The sequence below is a fragment of the Chionomys nivalis genome, chromosome 7 (assembly GCF_950005125.1).
Source record: "Chionomys nivalis chromosome 7, mChiNiv1.1, whole genome shotgun sequence".
In the NCBI taxonomy this organism is placed as follows: Eukaryota; Metazoa; Chordata; class Mammalia; order Rodentia; family Cricetidae; genus Chionomys; species Chionomys nivalis.
In genome coordinates, this window is record NC_080092.1 from 2,800,775 (window position 1) to 2,817,044 (window position 16,270).

At 45.9% G+C, this 16,270-nt stretch overlaps 1 protein-coding gene across 2 annotated transcripts in view; it reads left to right on the forward strand.

Annotated features, from left to right (window-relative positions):
- The first annotated feature begins 4,907 nt into the window (after positions 1 to 4,907).
- The window catches only part of Cpped1 (calcineurin like phosphoesterase domain containing 1), a 112,924-nt gene continuing 101,561 nt past the window's right edge, over positions 4,908 to 16,270 (forward strand). The window contains exon 1 of one of the 2 annotated variants that reach the window (XM_057774837.1): positions 4,908 to 5,089. In XM_057774837.1, the coding sequence (XP_057630820.1) occupies positions 5,020 to 5,089 (70 nt within the window). In that variant the 5' untranslated portion in view covers positions 4,908 to 5,019. Of the gene's footprint in view, positions 5,090 to 12,045; positions 12,098 to 16,270 lie in introns of those variants that run through there. The other variant, XM_057774839.1, reaches the window with a different exon arrangement.

Here is a 16,270-nt window from a genome sequence, read left to right on the forward strand (position 1 = left end):
CAGGATGAGCATGGAAGACCCTGGGATGAGTACTGAGTCTCACCTTAAGTTCAAAGGCTGTCTGTAGTGCTGGATTCCTCTTGCTTGGGAGGAGGTCAGGCTCTTCTCCACCTAGCCTGTGATGGTTCCTATCGACTGCCAACTTGACAGGATCTAGAATCAAGTCTCAGGGCAGACCTGTGGGGGTTCTGGAGTAGGTTAACTACAGCAAAAAGCCAGACCTGTGCTAAGTATTGAACATCATCATTCATGGGCTAAAATCTTGGAGTGAATGAAAAGGAGACATTGAGCCAAGCACCAACATTCATCTCTCTCTGCGCCCTGACTGCAGATGCAACGTGATCTTACACTCCTGCCATGATTCATTCCCCACCCCTGTAACATGAGGGCCGGCTTGTTGGGGTTTCTGTCCCACCCGGTTTCCCACAGTTGGCAAGCCCCAAAGAAAATCACACAGAGATCTCCATAAGTTATAAAACTGATTGGCCCATTAGCTCAGGCTTCTTGCTAACTCTTATAACTTATATCAACCCATTATTCTTAACTATACTAGCCACATGGCTCAGTACCTTTCTCAGCTGGGCAGGTTACATCTTGCTTCTTGGTGGTCTGGGCAGGAATGGGAGGAATGGACTTCCTCCTTCCTAGCATTCTCCTGTTCTCATTGCCCCGCCTCTACTTCCTGTCTGGTTGACCTGCCTATACTTCCTACCTGGCCAATCAGTGTTTATTTAAAACATGATTGACAGAATACAGACAATTATCCCAGCTTGGGAGTCAAAATAAACATTTTTTAACTTGAGTTGTTTCCTGTCTGGTGCATCAGTCACTTTCCCTTGCTGTGATAAAACACCATGACCAGAAGCAAAGTACAGAAAAGGGGTTCATCTGGGCTTGCCGTTCTAGAGGGTCATCATGGCAGCAGGCACAGTGTCAGGAACCACTGTCAGCCCACATCTAGACTGGCAAGCATGGAGCAGAGTGTATGCAGAAAGGTTCAAGGCTTTAAACTCTGAAAGGCCCCCTCCAGTGACAAACTTCTTACAACAAGGCCCCATCTCCTGAGCTGTCCAACAGTGCCATCAATTGAGTACCAAGTATTCCAATGCCTGAGCAAAGAGAAAGGTTATGCTTGGTCACCAGGAAGTGGCACTGTTTGACAAGGATTAGGAGGTGTGGTCTTGTTGGAGGAAGTGTGTCAGTGGGGGTGGGCTTTGAGATTTCAAAAGCTCCAGTCAGGCCCAGTACCTTTGTCTCTGCCTGCAGATCCTGATATAGGACTCTCAGTTCTTCTCCAGCGCCGTGTCTGAATATTTGCCCATGTTTGTCTGTTTGCTCCTCATGCTCCCTGCAATGATGACAATGGACTAAACTTCTGAAGTTGTAAACAAGCTCCAATTAAATGCTTTCCTTTATAAGAGTTGCTGTGGTCATGGTGTCTCTTCACAGGAAGAGAACTCTGACTAAGATAGTAACTAATACAAGACCCACCACGCTATGAAAAGTAAAACTGCAAACTCCATAGGTCCATAGGTAAATACAAACTCATTCAAAATAATCAATTCAGAAATGTCCAGAGTAGCCAGGCATAGTAGTACACACTTTTAATCCCAGCATAAGCAGAGGCAGGTGGATCTCTGTGACTTCAAGGTCACCCTAGTTTACAGAGTGAGTTCCAGGCCAGCCAGAGCTACAAAGTGAAACCTTGTCTCAAAAAAAACAAAAAAAATCAAAAGAAAGAAAAAAAAAAGGAGAGAGGGAGAGAGGGAGAGAGGGAGAGAGGAGAGAGAGAGAGAGAGAGAGAGAGAGAGAGAGAGAGAGAGAGAGAGAGAGGAGAAATATCCAGAGTGATGTTCGAACAAATATCCTGTGTAATCATAAATTATCCATTGCAGAGCCCACCTCCTTCCCCCAGAACACTGATGTCTGATAGAGAAGGGCACTTTTATGTAAGTCAGGCCTCAGCTTCTCCTGCAGAGCCGATACCTAGAAGTCAAAGTGGCTCATAGGCCACCAGAGGTAGATTTCAGGAGTGTGCTATGGTGGGTTCTGGGACAACAAGGGTGACTACTCACAATCCAGTTGCAAGTAAGAGACAAATGGTCTACAAAGAGTTGAAAGAGAATGTCAAAAGCTCAGCAGCCTCATACCTTGGAACATTGAATGAAGGCAATTGTTTTGCTTGCTTCATGGAGGAAGCCGGGACAGGAGTTTCCCTCTAGGATGCAATGTCTCAACTTGGAAGAAACTGCTACAAACCCAAGCTGAGAGGCATAGACAGCAAGTTTCTATTGGCTCCAGTCATAGGAACCCCCGAGGAAGAGCTGGCGTCACTGTCACCCAAACTACATGCTGAGGACAGGAACACCACCCTCCTGAAAAGAGATCTGACTAAACACGCCTTCCTGAGAAAGATGGGGCAGCCAATTATTTAAGACTGCCAAATAGAGTACCCATTCTATTCCCTAATAAGGATGATCATGGGACAGAGTGGCATTCCAGCCAGTGACTTCCACCCTTCTGAAATCTACCTCTTTCCTCCCAATCCACCCCTGGCAACAGTTCTCCTTTTCCAAAGATCCCATTCAAATGTGCTGTGCAAAGAACTATATCTACACGTTTAACGACTTGAGAGACTTGTGGCTGCAGAAGTTACTGCCTGAGAAGTGGACTGGAGCTGGACCACTCAGGAACACTAGGGCTTTGACTCCCAGTCATTCACTTCTACTCTGTCCATATCCTTAGATTCCTCATCAAGTCCAGGTTGTATGTGGGCAATAGAGGTATAATGATTAACAATAATAACCATGACTAATATGCCGTGGTTACCCACTACTTGCCAATGGAACTATTATTTTAAGCACTTTGACATACAAATGCATCTGTAGTTGTTACTTTGCTCATTGCTATGGCAGAAACAAGTTAAGGGAGGAAGGACCTATGTTAGCACACTGTTCAGACGGTTCAGATGTGTGGGCCATGCTCTTGGCAGAACATCACTAAGGTGGGAGTACGCCAGAGCAGAGGGCGTTCTCACTCCACAGTGGACAAGCAGGAGATGCTAGCAGGAGGTGATTAGGAACAAGGTCATCTCCAAGGGACACTTTCCAAAAGAACTTGTATCTCCAACCTGGTACCACCTTCTGAACTTCCAAAAATACTGTCACTTGCTGGGGTGAACTCTCCAGCATGAGCTGGGACAAGAATAATACACCTTGCAAGCAAATGGAAACTCAAACTGGAAAAATTTACCCCTAAAGTTAAAAGTTCTTTTTGCAGTTAAGAATAAGTTTCTGTTTGTCCCGTGTTTGTTGGGCCCATCTGCACTGCATGGGCTTGAACACATGTGAGCAGGAGGCACCTGAGCAAGAAATGCATCAGGGTGTATGCTTGCTCTTGATTGAGCTTGATGGGAAATCCAGTGAATTATAGGTTTTGCCTCTTCAAGCTCCTGCAAAAACGTGAGTTGTGGCTATTTTCTGGGAACCCAGAGATGGACCTGGTCAGTATTTAATTAAAGCTTGTTTAAATTTGGCTTTAAATTTTGGTAGTGGTCTTATTCTTAACCGGTGGAATTAACAGAGCCTATGAGAGAAATCTTATGTTTGAATCATAACATCATCTAAATTTCTTACCAACCCTATATAACCCAATGGTTCTCAACCTGTGGGCAGCAACCCCTTGGGGGTCAAATGATTCTTTCACAGGGGTTGCCTAAGAGCATCTGCATATCAGATATTTAGATTACAATCGTAACAGTAACAAAATTAATTATGAAGTATTCATAAAATAATTTTATGGTTGGGGTTCACCGCAACATGAGGAACTGCGTTAAGGGATCACAGCATTAGAAGGGTTGAGAATCACAACCATAACCCTCGGTATTGTTCTCATTTGATAGGTAGGGAGACTGGGGTGCAAAGAGACTAATTTTGAAGATCATACCCACAGTAAGTGATAGTATTAGGATGAACCCAAGTATGGAGACATGAGTTCATTTCTGTCCTGAATCACTGTGACCTATATCTGACTCTAGTTCGAGGTCATGGGACAGTCATCCTGGCTCCATTAAACACAAAAACATTCCAGGTGTAGGCAACTTGTTGAGAAGAGAATTTCGCAACTTGGCAAACCCTAAGAATACCCCTGCAGTGCTTGATCAAAACATCTTCTTCTTGGAGATCTGAATTCAACATTTCAACTTTGAAATCTAAATTGATAGCAAGAATGAGGGTTGTAGTTCCGTGAATGACTTTTGAGCTGGACAGACTCCAGCTTGCCTCGCTCACCTGCAGCTCTTAATTTTCAAGAATTGTGTTACTCTCTGAGTGTCAGTTTCTCCACCTGCCAAAGGAAGCCAAGGAGGTATTGAGCTAAATACAAAGTGCTCAGGGCAATGGCTGCTGCAGGGCAAGAGAAAGGAGTGGCAATGTCCAGGCAGTCAAGAGTCCTTAAAGACCCACCGCGGACTATGGTGTGTAGTTTGGAAGGGCAGCAACTTAAAAGTTAAGGTATCAAATTGAAATGGAATTTCAGATAAACAATATTAGAAAAAAATAACAGCATCAGTATCTCCCAGCAGCTCTTTCCTTGCTCTCACGACCCCTGGTAGGACTGGGAAATCTGGGCCCTTCTCAGCCTTCACATCCTCTTTTCAAGTTCATGGGATAGTCTTACACTAAACCTATTTTCTATTGTTTTCAATCTGAAATCACAAATTACAAAGAGGTCCTATACTTGTTAAATATGGCAACTCCGGGTCTCAAAGCCTCAACACCGGATCTGCTCCTGTGCAAGCGGGACTCTGACCCGGCAGACAACACAGGTTGATCCCAGAGGGGCGCGGTGTCCCTTGTCCCTCCCAGGCCACACAAGCGGCCCCCGCGCGGCCCCGCCCCGCCCGTCCGTCTGGGAGCGGAGGGCAGGTTTCACAAACTGTTCCGGCGGGGCCGCAGGGTAGTGTGGACTCGCTCCCTCCTCCCACAGGACGTGCCCAGGCAAGGCACAAAGTCGCTCGCCATGTCATCCGCGGAGGCGGGGGATGTTTTCCTCAGAGCCCGGGGCAGGACCCTGGACGCGTTTTCCTCAGGTACTGCTTGGCTCTTCGCCCGCCCGGGAAGGGGTACTCCGGGGCTGCGGAACCTTCCGCGCAGGGAACCTTCCGGTTATGGACCACGCTTCCAGAGGGACACCTTCGCCGGTTGCACACGGCACCAGGGGACCTCTGTAGGAGTTGCGCCTTCCTCGGGTGTGGGGGTTCTTTCCTCATTGGCCTTGCCCTGACCTTGCAAGCAAAAAAAAAAAAAAAAAAAAAGAAAGAAAGAAAGAAAGAAAGAAAGAAAGAAAGAAAGAAAGAAAGAAAGAAAGAAAGAAAGAAAGAAAGAAAGAAAGAAAGAAAGAAAGAAAGAAAGAAAGAAAGAAAGAAAGAAAGAAAGAAGAAACGGAAGTCGGGTGGAGATGGCAGAGAAGCCTTGGCTCTGCTGTGGAACCTATCTTTCGACTTCCTCATCCCTAGAACTGTGGTCATGGAAGGCGAGCTTGTGAGAGGCGCCTGCCAAGCGAGGGTGCGTGTCAGAAGTTGTGACTTGTAGGATTTTATTTTATACACCACACTTCCAGCTGTTTACTGTAACAGTAGAGAGGAAGGCAGCCTGGGCCCTGGTAACGTTCTTGGACGTTGGGCTTAGCCTCACAGGGGGCGTAAACACGTTCAGAATATTTCTGTAACCTAGGGTGGCACACACGCTAGGTGCTAGGCCTTGGGCCACCCAGAGGGAACAGCGATTGGTTCCTGCCCCCCCCCTCTGTTTTGTTTGGGTCTTTGGGATTGAAAGTTTACCCTTCTTGGCTCTTGGCAGTCTTTTCTTGCGTCATTCTTCTGCCTCCAGTTTGCCTGAACTGCTCTGAAAAAGAAGCAGGCTGGTTCCAAACCCTGGAGGCCGCTGGCACCTGCACTTCCCTGCTCTCACGGCCCCGGTGGGACTGGGAAGTCTGGGTCCTTCTCAGCCTTCACAGTCTATTTTCAAGTTCATTTCCCCAGTCTTACCTCTGGCTGCCTAGCCAAAGAGGATCAATCCTCTAATTCTCGCCTAGCTGTGGTACTTTTCCCTCTTTGCAATTCAAGGTTCTGCACGAGTGCACAGCTAAAAGTCCACTTGTGGTTGACTGGGGAAAATGCAATCTGCTGTGGTGCCATTTTCCACAGTTTTTAACGTGTCTTGGTGTGTGTGTGTGTGTGTGTTTTCCTATATGTTTTTTGAGATGCATCCACATTACTATAAGTAGTCCTTATTTCCTTCTGGGCAATATTCCATTTGATTGAGTGTATGTGTTGTATGTTTTGTTAATGGGTAAGCTGAGCCTTCTCCAGCTTGCAATCTTTCTTCTCTTTCCCACAGTGTTCTAGGACAGTGACTGCTACGTACATGCAGCAGTGAACTCTTGGCCCAGTTCCTTAGGAAGCCTTGGGAGCTGGGCAAGGAAGAGACTCAGCAATGAGAAGCTCCCGCGGGAGGTCAGGGTGAAGGGAAAAGAGAACACCAGCATATTATTCCCGCACTTGATGCCCTTCCAGGGATCCCTTTTGTAGACTGTAGTCCTCCCCGGAAAGGCCCTGCTTCTCGGCTGCTGTTTCCTCAGACTCTTCCAGCTCGATGCATCAGAGTGAGAGTTGATCTCCCTTTTTCTGGCTATTAAATTATCCCCCATAGTTTCTTTCATTTGACCCATCCCAAATAATCCCTTTGAAGATGACCCAGGAATTTTCCTAATTTTAGTGTGTTAACTATTTCTTCCTTGGTCCTGACTGGTACAATGACTATGTAGTTTTCACTTTTCATCCTTGTCAACAGTGTTGTAATAAGCCTTCTGTAGACACATGGGAGAATTTCTTCAGGAGCAAGGATGTAATCACCGCCAGATTTACCAAGTGATGTCATGTTACCTTCCAGAGGTTGTATCCATCCATGTTCCTTTATGCTATAGGTTTCTTTTCAGTCTGCAACCCTAATACCTCTCATTTACTCTCTCCAGTGAGTTGTGGGGAATATAAAAAGAAGGGGTGACAAATCCTAGCCCTCAGCTCCAAGTCTAGGCACAGAGCTGTGGTACAGAATAGTAATCCCTGGCACCTTGTGACCATTGTAGTGGGAAGAATCAGGATTGTAAGTACTTGGCCATTGTTTGATGGCTGGGGTAGGGGTGAAGGGGTGTGGGGCATTGATTGGTATCAGGGTAGGTTTGAGATATCATCTGGAATTCTGAACGCTGAATGTTTAGAAAGGTAGGGATGGGATTTGTTGCTTTAAGATTTGGAGACCCCATTGTGAAGGGGTACAGTGTACCACAGTGGGTGGTGCCTGTGTGTTGTCTGTCCTGTGTGTGTTTACTATTCACATGCATGATTCACATCAAAGATCCAAGAGCAGAACAGCCAGAAATTCTGGAAAAACCAGCAGCCAGTCTTGCCACCAAAGCCTGGCTAGAAGGCTTAGGCAGGGAGGCACACAGTGTCAGATGCCACAGAAATGTGTGTGAAGGTGAGCTGAGCTGCTGCCTCCCCTGTACTCCCAGGGCTGTGCAGTCCCCTGGGAAGCAGAGCCTTAAGTCTGTGGAGACAGATCTCACACGACCATCCAAGGAGTTCGGTTAACTCAAGCAATTGTCTCTAGTTTACACTGTGCTCACAGTCCCAAATGAAATGAAAATATCATCCCCCACCAGAGGTGCACAGTACTTCCATTTCTCCAGGAGTTGGGTGAGTCTCAATTTCAGCCATCCTGTTAACATAATCTGCTATACTCTGCTGATAGTGTTTATAAGAAATAAAATGGAACTGTCAAGCCGGGCGGTGGTGGCGCACGCCTTTAATCCCAGCACTTGGGAGGCAGAGGCAGGCGGATCTCTGTGAGTTCCAGACCAGCCTGGTCTACAAGAGCTAGTTCCAGAACAGGCTCCAAAACCACAGAGAAACCCTGTCTCGAAAAACCAAAAAAAAAAAAAAAAAAAAAAAAAAAAAAAAAAATGGAACTGTCTCACCTGAGCAAGTTTGTGTTCCTAAGTCCTGTCCAGATACTCATTTTAATTAGGCAAATTGATAATTAGAGTTCCTTGACACATATCCTAATTAGGACTTTGTTTTCCACATGTAACTCTCTTCTCAGATTTAGTACATCTGTTCCAAAGGAATTCTGAAAGGAGAAGTCAGGATGGTTTTAAAAGCTATATTTAACAGCCAGCAAGATGGCTCAGAGGGTAAAGATGTTTGCCGCCAAGCCTGACCACCTGGTTTTGATTCTGAGAGTCCACATGGTAGGAGACCAACTCCCTTTGATTGACCTCTGACCTCCAGGTGTGTGCCGTGGCATGTGGACACCCACACACAAATAAACAATAAGATGTAATGAAACTGAATTTAATTTCTTCTGAGGTACTAGATTTATTTTCCTGAAACTCCACCTTCTTGGGTGGCTTCCTTTCAAAGTTTGTTTGGGTCTGGGGAGATGACTCAGCATTTAAGAACACTTTCTGCTCTGCTGGAGGACCTGACCTCCATTCCCAGTGCCCAGGTCAGGTGGCGCACAGCCGCCAGGAGCTCCTTCAAGGGGATCTGGTGCCCTCCTCTAGATTGCACAGGCATCCAGATACGTATGGTATAGTATACATTCACACAGGTAAACCCACAGGTATACACAGAAATAAAAGAATAAAAAGTAATTTAAAGGACAGTATTTTAAAACATAGCAAATAAAGACTTGTTTTCATGCCGTTTTGCACCTCTGCAGCTGCCTTGTAGGAACTGATTACTTTGGTTAATGTTGACCATTCTTTGTCCTTCTGTAAATCCTCTCACTGCAGAGAGGAAGTGAATTCTCGGTGGAAATAATCAGGTTTAAACAGTTGTAACAGGCAAAAGATGAAGTGAGGGCTCCAGTCGTGCCTTTTCATTAGGACAAATTCATTCCTATTTGAAGAGGGGTTCAATAAAAGCTGTGGGAGTGGACGGATTTGGCCAACAGCCTCAATCGATACAGAGTTTAATCATGGTAGCTGAACTTGGGTTGGTTGTGGAAGGCCCTGTGGTGATAACTGAGCTATAAGCTATTAACTAGGTGAGCTGTAACTCAGTGGCTGTTGAACTGACTACTCTGTAGCCAGTTAAATCGCTTCCTACTCTTCACTCTGCTTTGCGTTACTCATTTAAATGTTCTGGTGCTGGAGTTCTCAGGTGCACTGGCTCTAGGAGCTGCCTGCTCATTAGTGTCTGTCTTTGTTTTGATCAAATAACTGCACTAAATTTAATTGACCACAGGAAGTTCCTGTGATGAGACAGGACGACTGGCCCTTCCTCTCTTCCTTAGTGTAGTGACCAGCGATGGGATCCAGTGGTCACTGCGCATTTACCTGTTTAAAAGATCACACTTTTCGAAAACTAATTTCTAACTGAATTATTTGTTTATTTGCAATAGGCTCTAGCCCAAGCTGGTGTGGAGCTGATGAGCCTCCTGCCTCAGTCTCCCCAGTACTAGGATTATCGGTGTGTACCGTCACATCCAGCTGTGTTTTATTTTTAAAAAACTCTCGGGAACTCATTTACCATAACTTTCATTAATATTGCGCTTACAGCTTGTTTTCAGTAAATTTGCAAAGCGATGCAGGCATGCAGCAGTCTGAAGCAGCCTCGGGTTTACCTGAGAGTGATGCAGGCATGCAGCAGTCTGAAGCAGCCTCGGGTTTACCTGAGAGTGATGCAGGCATGCAGCAGTCTTAAGCAGCCTTGTGTGTCTGCCTGAGAGTGATGCAGGCATGCGGCAGTCTGAAGCAGCCTCATGTTTACCTGAGAGTGATGCAGGCATGTGGCAGTCTGAAGCAGCCTTGTGTGCCCACCTGAGAGTGATGCAGGCATGCAGCAGTCTGAAGCAGCCTCATGTCTGCCTGTAATCTGTATGTGTTCCCACTGCCACACTTCACAGATAGCTACTAAATCTTATTTGGACATTTCCTGTGATTAGAACCCTATGTGGCCTTTTATGGCTGGCTTTGCCTTAGGATGCTTTAGAAGCTAATCCACACTATAGTATTAGTGTTTTGCCCCTTTTTACCGCATCTCATTTCATTGTGTAAATAGCCAAATTTGTATGTGCACTTATTGGTAAACATTTAGATTTATTATATTGTGGGATATCCATTAACACATTTTTTAATGAGTAGCTCCTATGAACAGCAATATACAAGTCTTGGTTTATTTTTATTTCTTTTGAGCACATGTGTAGGTTTGGAATTACTGGGTCATGCAGTAGCTGTAGTTAATGTTCGGAGAGTCTGCTGACCTGTTTGCCACAGCACCTACACCGTTTACCTCCTTACCGCAGCATCTGTGGGTTTTAGTTCCTCTGCTTTCTAGCACTTGCTGTCTGTTTGGTTGTAGCGTGGGGTTGGTTCTCATGGTGTTGGTTTGTATTTTTCCTAGTGGCTGATTTATTAGTTAGCTTTCTCATCACTGGGATGAAATACGTAGCAAAGCAACTCAAGAAGACGGGTTTTTTTTGGCTCATAATGGAGGTGTAGTTCTTCACGGCAGGGGTGTGGTGGCGAAGGGAGCTGTGGCAGCAGGGATGTGAGGCAACTGTTTATACTGCATCCGCTTTTTGGAAGCAGAGAGAGCTGGGGATGGATGCTTGTGCTCTGCTTCCTCTTTCTTCAGTCTGAAACTCCAGTCCACTGAGGGGTGCCACCCACATTCAGAGCTGAGCTCCTTCATCAGTCAGACCTTTCTGGAAACACCCCCAGACACGACCGAGGTGTGTATCCACGGCAATTCATTAAATCAAATGAAGTTGATTGACCACCACACTGATAGTGTTGAATCCCTTTCTGTGTGCTCAGTGGCCACTGGTAGATCTCGGAAGAAATTGACTTAGACTATTAGCCATTCTAAAATTGTGTTGTCTTTTTATAGTTGAGCCCACAGAGTTCTTGTTTCTCACTGGAAGTATGATGCACAGGTGCCGTCTTCTCCTCTGTGAATTGTCTTCAAATGAGGTTCTCCATTAGGATGAAATTCAGTTGATTGCTTTTCCTTTTATTGTGTCACACCTACAAAAGTTTCTTTGTCTAAGTTGTAGATTATGAAGATTTAATCCAATATTTTATGGTAATAGTTCTTAAATTTGGGGCAAGTTTTTTTGGGTTTTTTTTTGTTGTTTTTTTTTTTTGTTTTTTTTTAAGTTATTAGAGGGCCAGTGAGCTGGCTCACAGGGTAAAAAAGCACTCACTATGAAAACCAGAGGACTGGAGTTTGATACCTGGAACCGACAGATGTAATCTATGTCTGTAACCTACAGCAGGACATGAGAATGCAGACCATGCAGTTTGCAGGCCAGGCATCCTGGGGTACGCAGCACAGAAAACACAAGGGAGCCTACCTCAGAAATAAGGTACAAGGCAAGAACTGACTCCCCAAATTGTCCTCTCACCTCCATAGGTGTGCTTTGGCTCATGGTGCCCAGCATAATAATAAAGTTAAATTAGTTTATAGGGATGAGTATGGAACCCACTCCTCTTGCACATTTGGCAAGGCCTCACCCTCTGGGCTACACTTCCTCCAGCTTTGCACAGAGTTGAGGTGATTTGACTGTATGACACAGAGCGAGGCAAGCTCCCATTGTTACTTCCTTTTTTACCCACAGTGCAGTCTTCATAGATGAAACAGTTTAAACAGAAAGAATACACTGTGGCTCTTAACTTTTCATTTTTATGTAGACCATAAATACACATTTATTTACCTATTGTTTTTGGGTCAGGCCAAGCACTTGTCTTGGTCTGTGTGGTAGTTTGAATGTAGCTGGCCCCCATAAGCTCATAGAGCGTGGCACTCTAGGAGGTGTGGCTTTGCTGGAGTAGTTATGGCCTTGGAGGAAGTGTGTCACTGTGCAGGCAGGTTTTGAGGTTTCCTATACTCAGGACACTGTTCAGTGTCTCTGTCAGCTTCCTGTTGCCTGCAAACCAAGATGTAGGATACTTGCTACTTCTCCAGCACCATGTCTGCTGGCACACTGCCGTGCCCCACCATGGTGATAATGGACTGAACTTCTGAACTGTAAGCCACCAACTCAATTAGATGTTTTCCGTTATAAGAGTTGCCATGGTCCTGGTGTCTTCTCACAGCAATAGACTCTCTTAGACAGCCTGGGTGTATAGGTGGACCTTTTGTGACTTTTCTTTGCATTAAGTACCAATGAAAGAATGTTTTCCATTTTGCAACCCGCTCCCCATAGACATATAGTCAGTTAAAACTCACCCGGGAAGCACTCTCCATGGGGGATTCTTAGGTTTAGATTTCTCCTGTTTAACACTTCTCCCCCTACCACCCAGATCAATGCTGTTTTGTTTTTACCAGCTCACTTTTCTTGAGTCTCTCCCCAAAATGTTCATCTTTGTTAGAGGCATGCTTAGAGTTGGAAAGAATTCTCCATGGTCCTCTGCGCCACACATTTCATTAAATCGGGCAACTTAAAAATTAGCATCAGCGTCCACAGATTGAGGACAAGTCAAAGCAAACTACTCGGGCCAGGTGCAGAAGTGTGCAGAGTGCAGGAGAATGGGGTGTCACGGCAGGCTGAACTGCTGCCTGGCCTCTGGATGACACTGTCTTCTGCAGAAGTCTTCTAGAATGATGGCCAGACCTTCCAGGTTTCCCATGGACATCTTACCAGAGAAGGCAGACAGACAACTTTTATGTCTGTGAACTACCCAAATTTTGAACTTTGCTGAGTGTGCCAATGAGGAAGGGGCGTTGATGCAGGGCTTGGCCAGCGGCAGACCACAGCAGCCTAGGAACTCCTGGCCTTCTGCCCCACAACCAAGCACCCAAGGACTAAGTGACCACACACTGCCTAGCCTTCTTTAGGAGAAGAGAAAGCATGCCAATGCCACCTGTCCTCATTTATAAAATGGGGGCACAGCTTGGTTGATGTGCTTTAAGGCACAGCTGTGATCAAACACTCATTGCCTTTGGTTTGTGCTGACTTCCTGTATAAGGGGTACCAAAGCATTTCGTGGTGTAAGTTCTTACCCTGGTGAGTGGGCAGGTCCAGAGACCTCTGCTCTGATGACAGGCCCCTTGCCTTTGGTTTGTGCTAACTTCCTATATAAGGGGTACCAAAGCATTTCGTGATGTAAGTTCTTGCCCTGGTGAGTGGGCAGGTCCAGAGACCTCTGCTCTGATGACAGGCCCCTTGCCTTTGGTTTGTGCTGACTTCCTATATAAGGGGTACCAAAGCATTTCGTGATGTAAATTCTTACCCTGGTGAGTGGGCAGGTCCAGAGACCTCTGCTCTGATGACAGGCCCCTTGCCTTTGCTGCCAACGACACTGAAGCAGGGCAGGGTTTCCATCTGTCCAGGCTGCTCTTTCTTCAGGGTTTCCAGCTTACAGTTCACCTGAAGCTGAGCGATCTTAAGTGATTTGGGGGAATGTTGGGTTTTGTTGGCAGTACTAGGGTGAAATTCAGGGATTCCCACATTCTAGGCAAGTACTTCCCATGGGCCTACACCACTAGCTCCAAAAGGACGGCCTCAAACAAGTTTGGAGTCTGTCCCCACAAACTAAGGTTTTCTCTGTCCCTCTTTCTCCCTTATGTCTTCTCCTTCAGCTTGTAGTTGAAGAAGTCTGTACTGCTCATATCTTATAAATTAGGTCACCAACACTTGCTTTAACTCATTCTTTTCCTTGATGACACATAGGACCATTCCTAATGCATGTTCTTCTTATGATTCTGTTTTTCTTTCCTACCCCGAAATTATAGGTGATTTCTGCCCAGTGATTCCACTGATTTGGACGGTGGATGGTGGTCAAGCACACTCAGCAGTGTGTGTAATATGCAGATGGATGGATCCCCGTATGTGTGGATCCCCTGAACAAAACAGAACTGATGTCAAGGTATTAGACAAACGGCTTGTGTTCCTCAGGCCCACACTGGACCACCGATAGGTGCCTCAGCTGGGAGAATGTTGCCTTCTCTCTGCATTCAAGGCTCTGGTACCTGCAGGGTTTCATCTGCCCAGAGGATGCACCACTTCCATGTCTCCCTCGAGCCCAGTGAGTCAGAGCTGCCTGTGTCTTGGTAGGGAAATAGGGACATGGGGGCAAAAGTATAGCCAATGTCTACTTGAAACACCCCAAAAATGTCACAAGAAGGCCCTGAAGATGTCTTACTATTCTATAACTTGTCTAAGATAGTCTTGGCCAAAGCTAGGGGTGCTAAGAGCCACCTGCCCAAGGAATCCTGATCCACCTGTTGTCTCCAAAGGGTTTGACAGGTCTTCAGTCGGTTGCTAAGTGTGTCCGTCAAGCCTTGACTCAGAAGTGTGTGTCTCAAAACCATTTTTAAAAATGTATTTGAACTAAAAATAGGGTCAATTCACCCTGGTACCTGGGACAAATGATTTGGCAGTTCTGAGGAAAACTGTTCTTTCTAATCCTTTGGGGAGAGGAATCGGTCCCTGAAGGACACTTTAAAATTACATTTCGCATACTGGACAGCTTACCCCTTTTAGGTGCATGGCTTGCGCTCTCTCGCATGCACAGAGCTATGCAACTATCACTGCAGTCAGCTTTAGACTTGCACCTTCCTGAAGAACTTATAGCTGCCCCCAGCCCCAGAACAAGGAAGGATACCACAGCTGCCACATGCAGCCTGACCATATCATGAGGAGACTATTGTTAGACTAGAAAGAGCCCCAGAGTAGTGAATATTATTTAGCAACTTTTTTCCACTAAAATAAGATTAGTCCCCTGAGAAGAAAAAGGATTTTGCTGAAGACATTTAGATTGCGATTCACCATGCAGATTGCTGCCAGAAGGAGCTGCAAAAATTGTATTTCGCTGGCATTTGCTCTTTAGCCTGACTGCCTCCAGGCAGCTGTAAGGCTTCCCTGCTTTTACTGTTTTGTAACCAACACAGAATCCATGGTATGGGAAAGATAAGGGTGTTGGGACAGAGCTTGTAGATACTTATTCTAACATGTCATAGGCTGTTTTCATGGAGACAAAGACATGGGTCAAACTCCAGGAGCCTGTCTCTGTGACAGAAATCACGGTGACTCTGAATGGTGATCATGGGAACTGTAGGTAGCTCACATTGGACATTTACTCTGACCTTGTTCAAATGCTTTATATATGTTAAGTAATTCTTCATAAGGAGCTAGCTTTATCCATTCTCTGCAGATGAGGAAACTGAATCCCGGAGAGGGTAAGGAGCTTGAATGTGGTAGTTAGTAAAATAAAAATGGATCAGGGCATGAACTCTTGAAACTCAGGTTCTGGACTACATGGACCAGGTTAGGGTAGGTCATGTGTGGTCTCATCTCAGCTTCCTGTTCCAGTCTTACCCCGCCCAGGAATGTGTCCCTCCCAGGACCCCACTAGTCATTCCGCCTTGTGACTACACCTAAGATCCTAACAAGCATGGTGTCAAATAACAACCTCATTCTGTCCCCCTTCTCCACCGTTCTGAAAGGCTGCCTGCATTGTCCACTGTTAAATGTCTAGCATTGCACATGGCCGATACCACAGAGGTGTGCCTAGAGTATAGTGTGTAGACTCATGATCTTCCTTCTTCAACCTCCTGCATGCTGGCGCTACATGGTACGCAGCATCATGCCCAGCTCCCATGTGTTGGAATGAGAGAAGGGAGCCAGAGTGCATCTGCTTTCTGGGGTGAAGGTGGGCTCTGTGCAGTGGGGCTGGCCACAGTAGATGACACTTCCTGTCAGAAGAGTTGACAGTGGAGAACAGTCCTTGGTGGGATGGGAAGTATGGGTATGTGAGAGGAAGCAGACAGGAGGGTACTGTGATGTGTCCTTACTTCCCAACTGTAGATACAATGTGACCAGCTGCTTCAAGCCCCTGCCACTGTGACTCCCTGTCATGGTGAACTGTGCCCTCAAACAGTGATCCCAAATAAACCCTTCTCTTTTTAAGTCACTTTGCCATCTGGTTATCAAAGTAACTAATACAACCACCCATTTCCAGTGTGACATCCAAAAATGTCGACATTTTATGTTAAAATCATCCAATGGTGTGGATGTTAAGGTGTCTAAAATCATCTGGTCTGTTGAGTGTAGAGCCACTGATTGGACCTGTGGTAGATGCAGCTGGAAAAGCTTTGACCTCATCCCAGTTCCCCAGTGTCAGAACAAGCCAGGGTCCAGTGGCATCTTCACTCATCCCCGCTATCATCGTGTGTTTGCTACATGCCAGCCCCAAGACA